This window comes from Dendroctonus ponderosae, unplaced genomic scaffold (genome assembly GCF_020466585.1).
Source record: "Dendroctonus ponderosae isolate FM_Combo_2020 unplaced genomic scaffold, Dpon_F_20191213v2 Dpon_F_20191213_1, whole genome shotgun sequence".
Classification (NCBI taxonomy): domain Eukaryota; kingdom Metazoa; phylum Arthropoda; class Insecta; order Coleoptera; family Curculionidae; genus Dendroctonus; species Dendroctonus ponderosae.
The window spans coordinates 23,050,427-23,066,883 of NW_026017110.1; the positions used below are offsets into that span (position 1 = coordinate 23,050,427).

Here is a 16,457-nt window from a genome sequence, read left to right on the forward strand (position 1 = left end):
TTTTAATATTGATAATAATTTTTTTTGAATATTAATTGTAATCATACTTTAATTATTAAAAGTGTTCGTTTGTCTCTTTTATTACAAATCTTTGACCATCAATATCAGAAGATTCAGATAATTTGCCTTAATAGACGCTGAAAAAATTTGATTTTTTTGTCAAAAAATGTCGCAGTAGGTCCCATTTAGCTCACGTGCTTAGAAGGCATTCTGCATTTTAATTTGATAATTAACCGAAATTCTAAAAAATATAACTTTTTTCTTTTGAAGCCACTTGAACAACACAGTGAATGAATGCGAAAATAAATTTGTGGAAACTTTGAAAGTTTTCCGTTTTTCTATTGCAGATCGCAATGGGAAACGATTTTTTTGGCGTATGCATTCCGCTAGCCAAAGCCTTTTGCATAATGCCCGATCTCGCCCCATCAACTAGCAGGAAATCATTGCTCGATAAAATATACGCTTTCCTCATATATTTCCTGGTACTATTTTGCCACATTACCGAACTGTTTAAGCTTTACCAGATTGTAACTGCAGAGTATTTCATACTTGATGAATTCATCAGAAATTACACGGTGACTTCTTTTCATTTTACTACTATTTTTAAAATTGTTTTCATCAAAGGTACGAGTTAGCTGGCTTGAAATTTTCGCCATTTTCAACTAACATTGTTTAGGTGAAATTAGTAAAAGGGCGTTTAGAGAAATAATGGAATTTGAAGACGCCATTTACAAATCTTTGAACGACGACATTCATCAACTGTATAAAGCCTGCATAATTCCGGTCCAAAATTCTAGAAAGTACTATTTGGCTGGATTTGTGCTGGTCGTAGCTTTTTATCTTGCAGCTCCACTATTTAGAGGTAAGATATCTAAAGTTTTAAATCACATACTGAAACAGCGGTTAATATAAAATCGGTTAACCGGTAGTCACCAATTTAAGCATATTCAATCTTATTCGTGTGCCTTCATTTCACAAGCTACCTTCGAGAGAAAAATCTGAAAGGGTGAAATCAGGGCACCTTCGCGGCCACTCAAGTACACCTCTTGGATCAAGCCATTTTCCTGCATACTGTCGATCTAGCCAATATCTCATTGCTAAAGGATCATGAAGAGGTGCCCATCTTGTGTAGATTAATCTCAGTTTGATCTAATTAACGTCCCAATGGTCAGAAAGGAAGTGGATGAATTACATTTGTTAAATATTTAAATATAATTCTCTTGCTGAATTTTATTTTATGATCTTTTGGTTCTATCATTTTATTTACAAAAAAAGTTAAATCTTGCAAGAACATTATTTTTTTCAAACAAACTCCAACAAAGTTTTGGGCTTTGCAGTCTTTTTATTGCTAATTCAGCCTTCAGTTTCGTGCAAATTTAAGACTAATGCAGGGATATATTTGTGTCTAGTGATCATTAGAAACTAGCAGTTCTACGAACGAAATGATTTCCAGCTCCAAACAAACAAAATCAAGCCCCCTTGAATTTGTTTGTTTATTTAGATTCGTACTATTCCCGCAATCATATTCGCATATCCACTAATAGATTCAATAGCCAGCACATCCATTCTGGAACGATCGTGAAAATTAGCGAATATATTTAACGAGTTAAACATATTTGTAGTTTGTTTGAGTTTAAATACACACCTTGATTGTTTACGGTGATTAATGATTTTTATATTCTGTAAAGTTGAACCAACTTCTTCAAGCAATAACAAAAAAAGTCAATTCAAAACATTTTTTCAAAAAAATTAATTGGACTTAGAAAGTAGATTTTACTCCTTGATCTGTTTTGAATACCATCAATATTATGTAATATAAAACAATTTTAGATCCGATTCAAATTCAAAAAGACAACGAATCGATTCGAATTCGTCAAGTGCCATTATCTTCTTGGTCTCCGGTAGAAGAACACTACTGGTATGCTTTCGTTTGGACTGGATTAACTGGTTCATATTTGACCATTTTTTTTGTTACGACTGACCTCATATGTTTCAGGTACTTGCTAGTAATAAATAATGCATTTTCAATCAATGATTGATTCGTTGACATTTTAATTTTAATTATTAATAAAGTTTAGGCTGACTTTTACTTTAGTTAGGTGATTATGAATTCATTTCAAACAAGCTTTGTCAATGAAATTTTCGTATAATAATAAAATATTTAACGCAGTTAAGTTTAAATAGTTTTCAAACAAATTTAATATTACATTGTTAATTTTCTAACCTAAATCACCCTGTAAATACAAATATTCAGTGTTTTTTTTTCAGTTTTATAGCTTTCGGCACCTGTCGGATCGAAATTCTTCGGCATTATATACGCAATTTTAATCAATATTGCAGAAATATAATGCTGACCCACGGATATTCTAGGGAGGATTCGGCCAGAATTTTACAAAAAAAAATTATAATTTATCATCAAGACATCATCAGGTAAGCTACAAAGTGATTCAAAGTTGGCGTCCACTATAATCTACCCTTCAGAAGAAAGCTTATGTCGGAATATATAACTTCTGTTTTTCAGTTATGTAAAAATGATAAACGGTAGTTTAAAGAACTTAATGCTGCTGGATTTTCTACCTGGTTCGCTACAACTTGCCGGCCTGATTTTCCAGCTAATGGTAAAAACTCATATTATATCTTTTGTATACTGGTTTATGATATATTTCCACTTTTATTGTTCACAAAGTGATTCAATGTGGAATAATGTTGCTTGCACGAAATGAGTCAAAGTAAAGTGAAAGTTAAGATAATTTAGTGATCAACGGTAAGAAGTAGCGTGCGAGTAAATACATTGGCGCATATTTAGTGATTGTTAATGGGATTTTCTTAGAACTCTGTAGATAAACTGGACAAACATGTTTCATCGCTGACGACATGAAAGGGGTTTCCGACCCAACTGATAAAGTTTTTGAGAGCTCTTTTGATTGCTTCGAATGACCTCGTTAAGCACAGGCATATTCTAAAAAGCACTTTTACAAATCTTTCAAGAATTATTGTCACCTGAATCATTTACAATCTTCATGGGCAATTTACCAAAATACTAGCAACATAAATGAACTAGAAATACAAACTGATTGTTAACTTTCTTGGTGTTCTATAGAAAAACCTAAACTATATCCAATGCATTCTTCTGGGGGAATTCATCTGTAGCTTAATTGCCAGAGTCTTCATCTATGCTCACAACGCCCACAACTTAAGTCAGATCAGTCAGCAACTTGCAGATGATTGGTTCGAAATCGATTGGAATGATCTACCCAAAGGCGTGAAGACGAATTTACATATTTGCATTATGCGCTCACAGAAAAGCCTTTGTATTACTGTTGGAGACTTAGATGTCATTACGATGAAGACTTTCCTAGTTGTAAGTTACTAAATTCAGACGAAGATTTGAAAATGCACGAAACTGTTTCGTAGATTCTGAAAGGAACTTATTCCTACCTGACGCTTTTGATGACTATCTAAATGTTGGGTCTGGAATGGACGATGAAATTAAGCACGCATGACGAACAAAAAAAACAAGAGCACAAAGGCTGAACACTTTCAAATACTTTCAGAGTAGTTAGAGAAGTCAATAAATAAGCACTTTCATTGCATGCCGGTTTTCTTCAATTTTAAAGTATATAATAGGAACAGAGCGCCTTTGATTTCACCCATATTTTGAATTTAATCAAATATAACGTTTAGAAGCACAAGCAGCAGTGTTTTCAATTTAAAATATTTTCTTCTTTTGCGGAAGAAGCTTGAGGTGATTTTTTGAGTTAATATTGTTAATTATTTGACTTGGATGAATATGAAATATAAAATAGCGCAGTGCGACTCATAGCGCGAACTCTGGAACACAATCTAGAGTTGTTTATTTATCTACACGATTACTGATGCATTCTGCTTTTTCCTTTTATTGATTTGTTGAGATGTTTGTTATTGCAATCTCGTAGATGTCGCCCAACATTCGAGTTCGGTTAATTTACATTTTTGTATTAAATCTTGCAAGTTGTTAGTTTTTCGAAGTATTTTTTTATTTACTTATGTGATTTATCAGTTGATTTTTGTTCAATACTTTTATTTGAATAATTTAATCATAATTGTGGTAGCACTGTTTTTTTTTTTTATTCTAATGACAAAGTACTACAAACATTTATATAATGCTCGTTTTACTTGTGATTTTTCGGATTTTCTATATGAAATTCCGTAATTTCAATGCGTGTTCACTAAGTTTTCAAGTCTAAAATCAATTATTAGCAACTCGTCCAAAACTATTTATAAATTCACAGTTTTGTGTTTTCAATTGTTAGTCACTTTTCAAATATTTAGCAATTTCTTTCGGGCCTTTAGAACCCAGAATTTCTTTGGTTTAGCAAAAACTATATTTATATTTTCCTAATCAACCATTAAGTTAATATTAAATAACGAGATTTAAAATTTAGATTTTTTGAAGTAAAAATATGGAATTTATTTAAATATTTTTCCAATTTGCATGTAATGTATTACTACGCTTGACTGTTACTGTTTTTCATTTTTAATGAAAATATGAACCATGCGTTATACCGTCTGTAGGTATCTTCCGGTTTTTCTTCTGATCGCTGTGAGTTTTGCATTTGTTTTTAAGGAATTTAATTTACCTTAAAGTTTACGACCAAGTTTTCTAGTTTTGTCTTGTAATCTCATGGTATTATTTTAGAGCAAAAACAGATTTACACTAAATTTTCGGACTTGGAAAATTCGACAATTTTTTCTTCTGTCTTCCTTTGACTTTCCACATGTTTCTTCATTGTGGTTTGTTGTCCTCTTGTTCCGCCAGTGTACTATAATCACACATTTACATGTTTTTGTCTGTAGTTATCGTTCATAATACTTTACTTGTATGCTGTCTTACGGCGTTAATTCATCTGATCAAAAGTGCTATTTGAATTATTTCTTGCATTTCTCTCAATAGCATCTTTTGCGCGTTGAAAACTAATATTTTTACCTCCTCAGGCATCAATTGCATTTTTTCTAACGCTATTTCTGTGCCAGTTTTCCATTTTTTTGTTCCTCACTTATTTCAATTTGAGTGCTTCTTTATTGTTCTAATTAAACGGATTAATCTTAATTGTTCTGTTTTGTCATCCCTTGAATGTTTTAAGACATAATTATAATATGATATAAACAATTTATGAAGCTCGCTGATTGCGGTTTTGAATAAAACGGACCAAACTGCAGAAATACATTTTGTAAATGCAACAATTATTATCAATAATTATCAATTTTAGTAGACTCATTTAAAAATATTATCCATTATATTTTCTGTTTGTTTGTTGTTATTTACATATAAGCAAATAATTTTTTTAAATCTAATTTTCTATCTCTTCGCTACAAATTAGAAGAGCAAGTTCTTCATAAAAAAATCATATAATTTTTGAAAAAGTTAGTAATTAAAAATTAAAGTATTTTGAAGAATATATTTTTTAATCGTACATGATGTCAATAAAGTACAAAAAAATGTAAATTAATTTTATTGATTTAATATCGTAACACGAAGCTAGATTACGTTAACTTGGTTTAACCGGCGCTACTGGACAATACTTTACTTCCATCCTTGGCCCTGACTAAATACATGTATCATCGCCATTTTTAAAATCAGATAAATTGAATATTTCAATAACAATCAAGTTAAATAGATGTTTATCGTCACAAACACCGCTCAAAATGTTTAATATTTCATTATTTTTCAGCAAATTGCCCCCATATACCATGTTTCTAATTGCAAAGTATTTCGCATAGAAAGGGTTTTTAAATTATAGTTTAGGTGTATAATACTGAAATATTTAAATATAGCCACTTTCCTTTCTCCTTTCCTTCTTCAGACAGTCGTTTTCCATATCCAGATAGATTACTGCCAACCAATCACAGCCTTTGTTGAACAATTATCAGGGCTGGATTTAATTTTTCTTTCTCTATGTAATTTAATTCTTATGCCTCTTAGAAGTTAACTCAGTGAATGAGTTGTTTCAGCAAAACATTCATATACGTTACAGACCAGAATAATTCCTTAGTGTTCAGTTGCAAGTTTGCAAGGCTAAACATGTATGTACATTTTTTGTATTTTTGCTTTTGGCAAAATAAGCCGTGTTATTTGAATAAATTATATTGATTCTTTCGTTCAGACACAATTAATTGAAGAATCTGCAAATAAAATACACCAAAAAACCACATCTTTTCAAGATAAATCTTGCCTGAGGAGCGCATTTTTATGATTTTCACTGGAAACTTTTTGGTTTAGGTGAACATTATCCTGGTCCGTCTTCAAGATTTGTTTTGCTTGGAAGTGGAAATTTAAAGGCGATAAGCTCCATCATTTCACAAAATTCTTACATTAATTGGGTGGCTAAAAACCATCATTATTTTTCCTGTGACATTTTTTTACAGCCAGTAATGAAGAACGACTTTTTCGGTTTCTGTATTCCTCTCGCCAAATACATTTACATATTGCCCGATATTACTCCCCAAGACCGCACGAAGCCACTGCTCCATAAAATATGTGCTGTTATCATATACGTTTTGGCATTGTTTTGTTACTTTTCCGAAGTTGTTAAACTTTACCAAATCGTGACTGGGGAGTATTTCGTATATGACGAGTTAATCAGAAATTACACGGTCAGTTATTTTCATTTTACATCTCTTATCAAAGCGATCAATATAAAAGGTAAGAAATTGCTGGTAATGTTGCCATGTTAACTGAAACCGTCTTTTGCCTTCTTGGATTAGGTGCAATTAGTGCTAGAGCATTTAAAACAATCATCGGATTTGAAGACAATATTTACAATGGTGAAGATGAGGATATTCGGAAAGTGTATAAAGCTAGCGTAACTCCCATACAAAGAGTGAGGAAGTACTACATGGCTGGTATGGTGATGGTGGTAATATGTTATGCTTGTGCTCCCGCATTCAGGGGTAAGATTTTAAAGAACAAAAATTTCTCAAAAACAAACTCTGAATTTGTAAAATCTACCATCAGGGCACCTTTGAACTGAGCTTATGCCTAAGTCTTCAATTTCAAATCTGAATGTTTCTGATCCATAAATATAATTTTGCCAATATCTTTATTTAAAAATACAATATGAGTAACACACAATATTTTTTTCATTTCAATACAATTTCTCAATTTAAGGTATTTTTTATTTCTATTGTCTAGACTTGAGTACATTTTCCTATCTTGATTCTCTGAACTAGCAATTTTGCTAGTTATTTCAGTTGATGAGTAATTTTTTTAAATATAAAACTGCTTTTTTGATGGTGAATAAATGTAGAAAATCATAAAATTTTTATGTTACTGATTTTTCAATAAATTGGAAATTTTTTTTCTTGTCTTCTTTTACGCGTTGACTGGAAAATTCAGATTTTTATTGTTCTCTTCTTTTTTTTAATTCTGACTATATCTCTGGTGTCATCTTAGAAAATTTATTGAATTGAAGAATCAAAATACTGAAATAATTAAAAATTTGATTTGTCAATCTGTATATAATTTTCTTTGTTCCTTCCTATAACATTTCAGATTCTAGACTAGTCGTTATTATTGATTACTTTAAATCAAGTATTGCTCACAAAGTGAATCAAAACAATATTGAAACTACTCTATAGAATCAGATTAAACGTAAAGACTTTACAGCGATTTTTGGGCCTTGCTAAAGTGACTAAAATAAATAATTTAATGAAATCAATGCATTTTGGTCCGGTAGTAATTGCATACAACAACTTAAAAAGTGATGTTTTTTTGATAAATAGACTCGGATTTTAAAAAGTTTCTTTAATTTAACAAAAAACGATAGGGATAACAAAAATGAGTTATTTTACTCGTAGATCCTATTGAAATACAAAGAGAAAATGAAACAATTCGGATTCGTCAACTACCCGTATCTGCTTGGTCTCCTGTAGAGGAATATTTTTGGTTGGATTTCGTGTGGAAATCATTAGTTGGCGCATATTTGGCCTATTTTTTCGTTACAACCGACCTCATTCTTTACAGGTACAGCTTGTAACAGTTCGGACGTTTTTTACAGTCATTCGGTTTATCAATTTTCAGTTTTATTGCCTTTGGCGCCTGCCAGGTGAGAATTCTTCAGCACTATATTCACAACTTTAACCGATATTGTGAAGAAATCATGCACACTGAAGGAGTTCCTAAGAATGAATCTGCAAGACTTTTGCAAAAGCAGTTGATTGCGATGCATCAGGATGTTATTAGGTTATCATTAAACTAATACTTAGTTCAATATTATTACTGACTTCATATTTTAGTTATGTGAACATGATTAATGGCAGTATAAAGCAACTCATGATGCTTGAGTTTATTCCAGGGTCTGTACAACTGGCCGGTATGCTTTATCAGTTGATGGTAAATAGCTTTTACTAGTTGTGATTATTTTGAAACCTTGAGATGAGGATTTAAACATTAAATCTATTAATCTTTTGAGAAAAAGTCTCAAAAGCTGTATCATTTAAGGTTTAACCATAACAACCTTTCATTATGGTTAAAGACAGACGATGCAAAGAGTTATTCATACACCGAAAAAATATAGTTTGTATATGCCTGAAGATGTCAATTGATCCCTAAAATAATACGAAATAAATAATAAGAAAACTTCTGTAAGATTCAGATTTTAAATAAATTACAGATTATATTACATTTATTAAATAAATTAAATAATTCCTGATTTTTATTTTTTCGAATGGTTCTTCTCTTTAGAGTAGGTACCATAATTTGAGGTTCGCCTCTATAAATCGCCATTTTAGAAAATTATTCTGACTAGGCAACTAATTAATTAAAAGCAGCGAAAAGTTGTCCGTTTATTTCAAAAGCCGAAAGCAAAAGCTATTAAGCGACTCAAACCAATAATTTAATGCTTGTTTCTATAGGCGCTATTCTAAACAAAAAACCTTCAAGGCGCAAAAAACTTTGTTATTTAAATTGATTTGGTCAAAAATAAGTGATTGTAGAAGAAATGAATGCATGTTTAAGGGAAGAAAACTTGAAAAACTATGTTACTATAAGATTGGGCAAAATGACAATGAAAAATAGTACCTAATTTTTTTTTAGCAGACTCTATAGCCAAATAATTTGGAACTTCCTGGATATTGCTATAAATTTGACTTTATAATATATTTTTGTAGAAATACAAGAAATAAGGAACTATTTTTCAATATTCAAAAAAATTGTCTTCTTGCTAATGTTTTGTTCGCTAATGCTGATTTCAGTCTCGAATATTTTTTTATAAGTTTGGGTGACTAAATTGAAAACTGTTCACTTTGCATTAACTAAATAAAACTCAATAGATATTGGTGAAAAAAATCGACAATACTAATTTAAAATGATCAACTTTTCGATGTTTATAAAAGGAAAATATTTTTAAAATTCTCTCTGTATATGAATCAAACTTACCGATGTATGACTAAGAGGAATAAACTTTTTAAAACGGAGATTTATGAAATCACTATTAATATTTAAGAATGAAGTCTGGATCTTGATTTACAACTTCTTGGAATGTTTAAAATGCGAGTTTATTATATTCAATTTTTTTATTTCTTGATTTTTCTTATCTCTTGATCTTTCTATTTTATTTTTGTACAAAAAGTGGTAGTTTTAGAAAAAGTTCTTGACGATTCGAGCACAGAGGCCTAAAACTGAACTACATTTTTCCAAGTCCCACTTTAGAGGCATGATTTATGAAAACCCTAGCAGTTAAAGCACTTTAACAACAATCTGAAGAAACTAATCCCAATTAAACATTTTTCTCCCAATTTCAGACAAATTTAAATGCAATCCAATGCATCTTTCTCGGGCAATTTATCAGCTGCTTGATCGCTAGAATCTTCATCTACACCAACAGCGCTAACGATCTGAGTCAGCTCAGTCAGCAATTGGCTGCGGATTGGTTTGAAATCGATTGGATTGAACTACCCAAAGACATCAAAATGAACTTGAATATCTGTATTTTACGCTGCCAAAAGAATCTTTGCATTACTGTGGGAGATTTGAACGCGATTGATATGACTACTTTCTTAACAGTAACTTTGACCAGGTGAATATGAAAACAACGTTGTTTTATGTAAGTCTTCTTGCAGATATTGAAGGGTTCGTATTCTTTTCTCACGCTTCTAACCACGATCTAAACTGTGGCTAATGGAAAATTGGACACTCAAGCAGTAAATTGGCCGATTTCCTCAAAATATACGCAAAATATAGGTATTAGAGTTTGCTTTTGTATAGAATGCAATAAATCTTGGTTATGTCATTTAGTCGAGTTAGTGTTTCGGTTAATGGTGGACCGGTAAGAGTGCAGACGGTTTGAGCCGTCAATATTTCCAAAAAAATCAGGATTTTTCCCATTTTTGTGCCGGAAATTGATGGATAGCCGAAATATAAAGTTTTTCGTCACCGCTTTGTGGTGCTTTGGCAATCGGTAATGCGATTTTTGCAAAAACATCGGTTTTTTTCAGTTTGCAATCTTACTGACGTTTACTGTCAAAAGCTGAAACAGTGATCTTGACATGCCCTCAAACAGAAAATGCCATTATTGAAGTATGCATTTGGAGTTTCAATTGAGTTTTACAGTACGGAAGTTCGGCGGTTTAGTGACTTTTATAATGCAGAAATAAGCAGCTTAAGGGTAAGTGTATTTTATTTTTATTTTAGCCTTTAACAGAATTATAAAACTTTATTTAACGAAACCGTTTTTAAAAAGCTTTATTTAATTTTAACAGCGAATAAGCTTACTACTTAATTCCACAAGGTGGTTACAAAGAATGAATGAATTATGTATAACAACCAAATGAAGTAAACGCAACTGCTGACACGTCAAATGCTGATGCCTGGTGTCTTCTTGGTATTCTGCTGATGCCTGGTGTCTTCTCGGTACTCTGGTTGCAGAGTCAGTTGTTATGGCTATGTAACTACAGCTTGGAACTTTATACAGAATATGGCAAAAAAGGTACAAAAGTTGAGTGAAAAAAGAGTTGCAATTTTTTAAATCTCACAATTGTCTGGTTGTGATCGAAAGGTTTTTTTCSTATAGCGTTTGTCTTCTGCTCCGGTTATTAACGATAGTGTGACTGTGTTACTAATCCAGTTATCCAAAGAAGTACATAAGACAGTTACATTTAGAMCAGGTTTCACTCGAAAGCGACTATTTTGGGTGRCGAACAGTCAACCCAGRAAGTTTTATTGTATTAACACAATTGAATTAGGCGGTTTAACAATTTTAGCATCTGATAGCAAGACTATCTATAAAACACAGCCCGATTGATGTTGCAGAAATAAATTCGCGAATTGTTGGCAGTTAAAATGCATGACGACGTATTATTCGATCCAATTTCCAGCTAATAATACAACACATTAAAACAAATTTACATTTTTTAACAACAGAATTCAGAATCTTTTGCAAATTACGTTTACCTGAATATCATTTTTAGTCATAGATTGTTTTTTACATAGATTGAATTTTACATTCGCTTCTGATACTTTTTATGGCTGTAAAGGAAGTCGTTATTATTCGCATTTTTGCAGMAGAACATAAAAAATGTTTTTTTATAACGGTGTTTTAAGTGTTGAAAATATGTAGATATCTTTCAGGAATATTAAATTTCAAATTTTGCTTTTCCCTTGTCGTTTATTGGTTGGTTTCAAACATCAATAATAAAAATCAACATTTATATACTTTCCCATATTTCGACATAAGTACTTACTTAAGGATTCACATTTTCCTACTATTTAATTATACTTTTTATTTATTAAACAAGTTTCCCATGTACTTTACCCTGACTGAGAATCAGTTTTACTCGTAAAAATGCACATTTAAACGTGTGATATTTAAATATTACGAGTAAATACTACTTATATTTTGAGTTATCTGTGCTAAAAAATAAACAAATTTGAGCAGTTCTTGCTTGTCTCTTAACAAAGTATTTTTATGTTTAAGCTCGCTAAGGTAAATGTCTCAGTCAGCCATGGCCAGATTATACGATAGTTTACTAAACAAAAAGTATTTTTGAAATAATTATAGGAAATAATGCACTTTATTTTTATGAAGCTGAACCTTTCCGAGGCTTCAAGCCTCAGTTTTTCTCGAATCATGAAATGAATGAAAATATAGTTTTGACTCAAAATGTTTAAAGTTTTTACAACATTTTAAATATAGCAACTTTGAAAATTGTAAGTTAATTCCGTAAAAAACAAGAGATTTGAATGCGACATCGAAATTTACAAAACATGGTTAGCAGAAGAATCATCTCAAATTCGTGGAAAACAAATCTGTTAATGGTCATATTTCATAATTGCTTATTTTTTCCGATAAATATGAATGTTTTCCTACTGGGATTTTCTATAAAGAAGTTCCTATCGCTACGTACCTATATATTTTTCTCTTCTCCTATCGACATTCATTTAGAGCAGCATCATAAATAAAGGAACTAAAAATGGGGTGTTTTTGCAAAATTGTATGTGTAAGAAATTATATGTATGCAGATACTGCAAATTTTTCAATTTTGTCATGTATCTAGTCGAAAATGCATGCCGTTTCTAGAGGAATACATTGTAGTATATAAAAACCCTGCTGAAAAATAAATTGTAAATACATTAACACTCAAATCTATGATTTAAAATAGGACCTTTTTCATAAAAATAAGAGATCAAACAAGGCTTTTGACATACAGAGTGTAAAATTTTAATACTAAAACAGTTATTCCGGCAATTTTATAAAATGTAAAAAAAACAAAAACAAATGTGCCGTTAGTTAAAATAGTTCGGAACATATTCATCGCATTGTCCATTTGCAGCCCCGTATTCAGATAAGAAGATGTAAGTTTGACTTGTCGACAATGATTCAGTCGAAACTCGAATGCCTCTTCAATAATCCAAATAACTGTTATCAACTTGGAATGCATAAAAATCTCAAAAACTTTTTGGCAAACATACAAAAACATATATTTAAAAATCATGATTAACCAAAAAGACAATAATTTACAAATACTGCAATTCAGCAAAAAACTGCCAACTCAGTCTCGCTTCCACTCCTTGCTCAATTTTTCCTGTTGCCTCTCCATCCACTCTCTTTTCGGTCTCGAGCGCTTTAGTTGACCATCCCTATAAACCAAAACAAGCCGTTTATCTCCAGAAACTCATCAGCAACAAAACTTACCAGACAAGGTCTACCAGGCCACCCTGCTGAGCGATTAATTGCTTGACTCTGTTTGCGTATTCAACTGAAGTTTCCCCTTGCTCTTGGTGGACTGGTGGTAAATACCAAACATCACAGACAATCGCCCAGCTAGTCATCATCATAAATAGATATTCGCCCATGGAATATTTGCTGCTGTTCCAGAAAGCATCGCCAAACCTACAGGGAATTATTCATCTATCATTAAGTGAATTTAACGTACTGAGATTTCTACCTGGGATCATATTTAATGGCAACTGGGTAAATTGGACATCCAACTTCGAAGCTGCCCTTCTTAAACTGCATGACCGAGGTGTTGTTGATGCAGGTGCCTTCAGGAAAGATTAACATTGGCGGATTTTTTGGGTTGGAAGTGTGCTCTTTCAGCCTGCATTTACAACCGAAAAAATCACTTAAACAAAAGCCACTAAACCAGTAAACTTGCCTTTGTGAAACCAATCCTCTATCTTTTGCTTCAGAGCGTTCGAACCAAATATGAGGAGATGCTCTATTTAAGGCTCTTTGAACTGTTCCCAATATTCCTCCATGCCTTTGGCCGATCTGCAAATGAAATGAAATTAGATTTAAAAATTAACGGTGAGCGACTGCAACATACCAATGAATAACAGTTGTCATTTGATAAAATAATACAGTCTATGGGGCTGGTATGATTCGCAACGCAAATAGACCCTTTCTGCGGCCTCCATTGCTTATTATGTACGGTAATCACTGCTGATAATGACCGTGTTAATATTCGGAAGGCTATCAGATAACAGCGGTGATTGAGCCATCTTTTAAATGAAGAATCCGGGAGTTTTCCTATTAAAGGCGTGGTCAAACTCAGCCAAATTATCTGAAAGAATTAAGGAATTAAAATGTCTTATTGGTGAGCTTGAATCATGGACTTACACCGAAGCAAAATATGTACAACCTCAGTGGCAGCAGAATCAAATATCTAACAAAGAATCCAAAGATCCAAAGAAAAGTGAGTTTCCAAGAGATGAACTCGTATGTTTGGTTGGTTCTAGTGAGGAAGTTCCAGTTCTTTAGCTCTTCTGCTTCGAATCGCGAGGTCACTTGATCTTCAATGATCGATTCGATTCCACTCTTCGTATAATCCAAGCTTCGCAGCCAATGTTTCAAATCGAAATCGATTTTTTCGGATGAATTCTAAATTTCAGCATCAATTAACAAAAATCACTGCAAAACAATAGAGTTTTACCACTTTTTCTTCGTCATTTTCTAAACTGGTTTTTTGTTGAGATGGTGATAATTCTGGTAGTAAAATAAGTTCTTTTTCTCGGCTGTAAAATAAAAACAATTCTACCTAGAAATACAGAAAACGTTCCACATTTTTCACGTTTCTCAGTTTTCTCATGTTTTTTTTTTACTTTTAGGCATTTAAAAAAAAATTACCGACCGGTTTACTCAAAAGGAAAATTTACGTACTTATTTACTAATAACACTTTAGCACCACTATTTTAAATTTCTTGATGCAGTTGGACTAAATATTTAATTAACCAAAAGTTTTCAAAAAATGCTATTAGATTAATCCGAGTTTTACTTAATTAGGAAAATAATAATACTATCGTCAAAACAATTTCGATGTAAAATAGTGTTCAGCTCATTAGATAGACGGGTCCAAACATTTTTTTATATCAAAGGAGCAATGAAAATTGAATTAAATTTGCTGTAAAATCCGCAATATCTGAAACTGCATACATATGTATACAATTCTTATCCTTATTGGCCTCAGTAATCACAAATTAGCGACTAAACGATACAGCAACTAGTTGGAAAAAATCATTAAATTAGCAGAAAATATCAAATTTAGCACATTGAAAACCGTAAGTTTAAATGGTTCAAAACAATAGTTTTTTATTTTTATTTTAATTTAGAGCGCATAATCTTCAGAAATTTTATAGAAAAAAGCAAACACTTACATAGTTTATCAATTTATTATCTCACCTTATCAAACAATTTCGATCAGCTACAGCCGTCCTGAGAATAATAGCTTCACCTTTGGACGGTCGTCCTTCCCCAAATCCTTCATCTTCAGATTCATCTTCTATTATTCTGTTGTGTTTTTGTCTATTTGCATGCTCGATATTTCTTCTTCCAAACTAGCAGATTCAACAGAGATAAGCAGTGTTAAGTCCGAAAATATTTAACTACCCTGAACTTGCTAACCGATTGGAAACAGGAGATCAAGGCCTTTGAATAACATTATTTTTATTTATTTGGGTTTGGTTGGTTTGCTCTCAGGAAATATTCAAGTCAAGTTAAAATAATGAATGAAAATATGTGTACCTCAAAGACATATAAGAGGATCTTGATGTAGAGCTTCCTAACTCCCAGAGATTTTCCGATGGATGCCAAAAACACTATAAACAGTAGCAAGACATTCCATGGCACGAATAAAATATAAATCAAACTTCCCATAGCTAAAAGAATCATTTTGTTTAATTCACTGCACTTCCACTAAACACTACAACACCTTTACAGCGGAACATACATTTGTGGATATTCAAAACGTTTGTTATTTTTATCTTACGATAACCCTATTGACTTGATTATTTGCTGATTATAAATCATGTATTTATCTTGAAAAATACTTTCGAATTTTGAACTGCCACTCTGATTTTTATCGCTATCCATCAGTTGCACTAAGCAAAGGTCAGACTCGTTACCTTTTTGAGGTCGAATTGATAATGCAAAGTCGCCTTTATATGCATCAGTTTAAATAATGTAAAGTTAACTTGCAAGTTTGAAATGCTTATTTCACAATGCATAATTCGTTTGCCAATCTCCGTCTCAGATGCTTTTAATAATTATTGCGCACATGAGTTATAGGTACAGTAAGTACTTAAAAGTGGATAATTTATTTGTATCCGAAACAACTGTAGCTCACGTTGATTCACCATTCAGATGTCCGATAAGTTTCATCACAGAAATAACTAAAAACCGAAATTTGCCAGTAATCACAGCGTATTTACTGCCATTGTACGGTTCAATTCACGTTGCAACACAAAACTATATGTAGTTCAACAATAAATAAAAGCGATAAAATAGGAGAGCGCTAAATTTATGTCGAAGGTCAACTTTAACTACAATTTCCAGCAGAGTAAAATTCGCATCACGCGCTAATTTAATTAATGGAACTGGAACTCAAAAATGATTGAAAAGAACTAATTTTAATTAGTCAAAAATTATTTAAGTAGTAAATAAATAAAAATTCGTAAATAAGTTGAAAAGTTTTGCGAGCTTATA

General features: G+C 31.9%; 3 protein-coding genes across 7 annotated transcripts; 2 read left to right on the top strand and 1 right to left on the bottom strand.

Moving 5' to 3' along the window:
- The first annotated feature begins 300 nt into the window (after nt 1–300).
- LOC109546474 (odorant receptor 30a) lies at nt 301–3,747 on the top strand. The gene is made up of 7 exons (XM_019917452.2): nt 301–624; nt 677–862; nt 1,831–1,996; nt 2,269–2,430; nt 2,522–2,618; nt 3,101–3,361; nt 3,415–3,747. The coding sequence occupies exons 1-7, from the start codon at nt 354–356 to the stop codon at nt 3,460–3,462; spliced, it is 1,191 nt and encodes a 396-aa protein (XP_019773011.2). The 5' UTR covers nt 301–353; the 3' UTR covers nt 3,463–3,747.
- A 1,723-nt stretch (nt 3,748–5,470) lies between these two features.
- On the top strand, nt 5,471–10,277 carry LOC109546479. 2 transcript variants are annotated; one of them, XM_019917456.2, is made up of 8 exons: nt 5,471–6,063; nt 6,406–6,682; nt 6,745–6,930; nt 7,837–8,002; nt 8,060–8,221; nt 8,275–8,371; nt 9,781–10,041; nt 10,099–10,277. In XM_019917456.2, exons 2-8 carry the CDS (start codon nt 6,412–6,414, stop codon nt 10,144–10,146), a joined length of 1,191 nt encoding a protein of 396 aa, XP_019773015.2. In that variant the 5' UTR covers nt 5,471–6,063; nt 6,406–6,411; the 3' UTR covers nt 10,147–10,277. The 2 variants fall into 2 exon arrangements, with proteins under 2 accessions (XP_019773015.2, XP_019773016.2); XM_019917457.2 differs by lacking the exon at nt 5,471–6,063 and having other exon boundaries at nt 6,250–6,682.
- A 2,653-nt stretch (nt 10,278–12,930) lies between these two features.
- Nucleotides 12,931–16,260, bottom strand: LOC109546478 (glycerol-3-phosphate acyltransferase 3-like). 4 transcript variants are annotated; one of them, XM_048667402.1, is made up of 10 exons: nt 15,878–16,257; nt 15,498–15,631; nt 15,156–15,310; nt 14,410–14,491; nt 14,097–14,357; nt 13,804–14,040; nt 13,633–13,748; nt 13,423–13,575; nt 13,170–13,367; nt 12,931–13,114 (listed from the first exon to the last, which is right to left on the bottom strand). In XM_048667402.1, exons 2-10 carry the CDS (start codon nt 15,627–15,629, stop codon nt 13,027–13,029), a joined length of 1,422 nt encoding a protein of 473 aa, XP_048523359.1. In that variant the 5' UTR covers nt 15,630–15,631; nt 15,878–16,257; the 3' UTR covers nt 12,931–13,026. The 4 variants fall into 4 exon arrangements, with proteins under 4 accessions (XP_048523359.1, XP_048523360.1, XP_048523355.1 ...); XM_048667403.1 differs by having other exon boundaries at nt 15,703–16,257; XM_048667398.1 differs by having other exon boundaries at nt 14,413–14,491; nt 15,498–16,260.
- Between the last annotated feature and the right edge of the window lie 197 nt (nt 16,261–16,457).

Coding starts and splice junctions, on each gene's coding strand:
- LOC109546474 (XM_019917452.2), top strand. CDS start 354: ATGGGAAACGATTTTTTTGGCGTATGCATTCCGCTAGCCAAAGCCTTT. Junction 1,997..2,268: donor ACTGACCTCATATGTTTCAG/GTACTTGCTAGT, acceptor TTTTTTTTTCAG/TTTTATAGCTTTCGGCACCT. Junction 2,431..2,521: donor TATCATCAAGACATCATCAG/GTAAGCTACAAA, acceptor TCTGTTTTTCAG/TTATGTAAAAATGATAAACG.
- LOC109546479 (XM_019917456.2), top strand. CDS start 6,412: ATGAAGAACGACTTTTTCGGTTTCTGTATTCCTCTCGCCAAATACATT. Junction 6,931..7,836: donor TTGTGCTCCCGCATTCAGGG/GTAAGATTTTAA, acceptor TTTTACTCGTAG/ATCCTATTGAAATACAAAGA. Junction 8,003..8,059: donor ACCGACCTCATTCTTTACAG/GTACAGCTTGTA, acceptor ATCAATTTTCAG/TTTTATTGCCTTTGGCGCCT.
- LOC109546478 (XM_019917454.2), bottom strand. CDS start 15,644: ATGATTCTTTTAGCTATGGGAAGTTTGATTTATATTTTATTCGTGCCA. Junction 13,368..13,422: donor GCCATTAAATATGATCCCAG/GTAGAAATCTCA, acceptor AATTCCCTGTAG/GTTTGGCGATGCTTTCTGGA. Junction 13,115..13,169: donor GGCCTGGTAGACCTTGTCTG/GTAAGTTTTGTT, acceptor TTTGGTTTATAG/GGATGGTCAACTAAAGCGCT.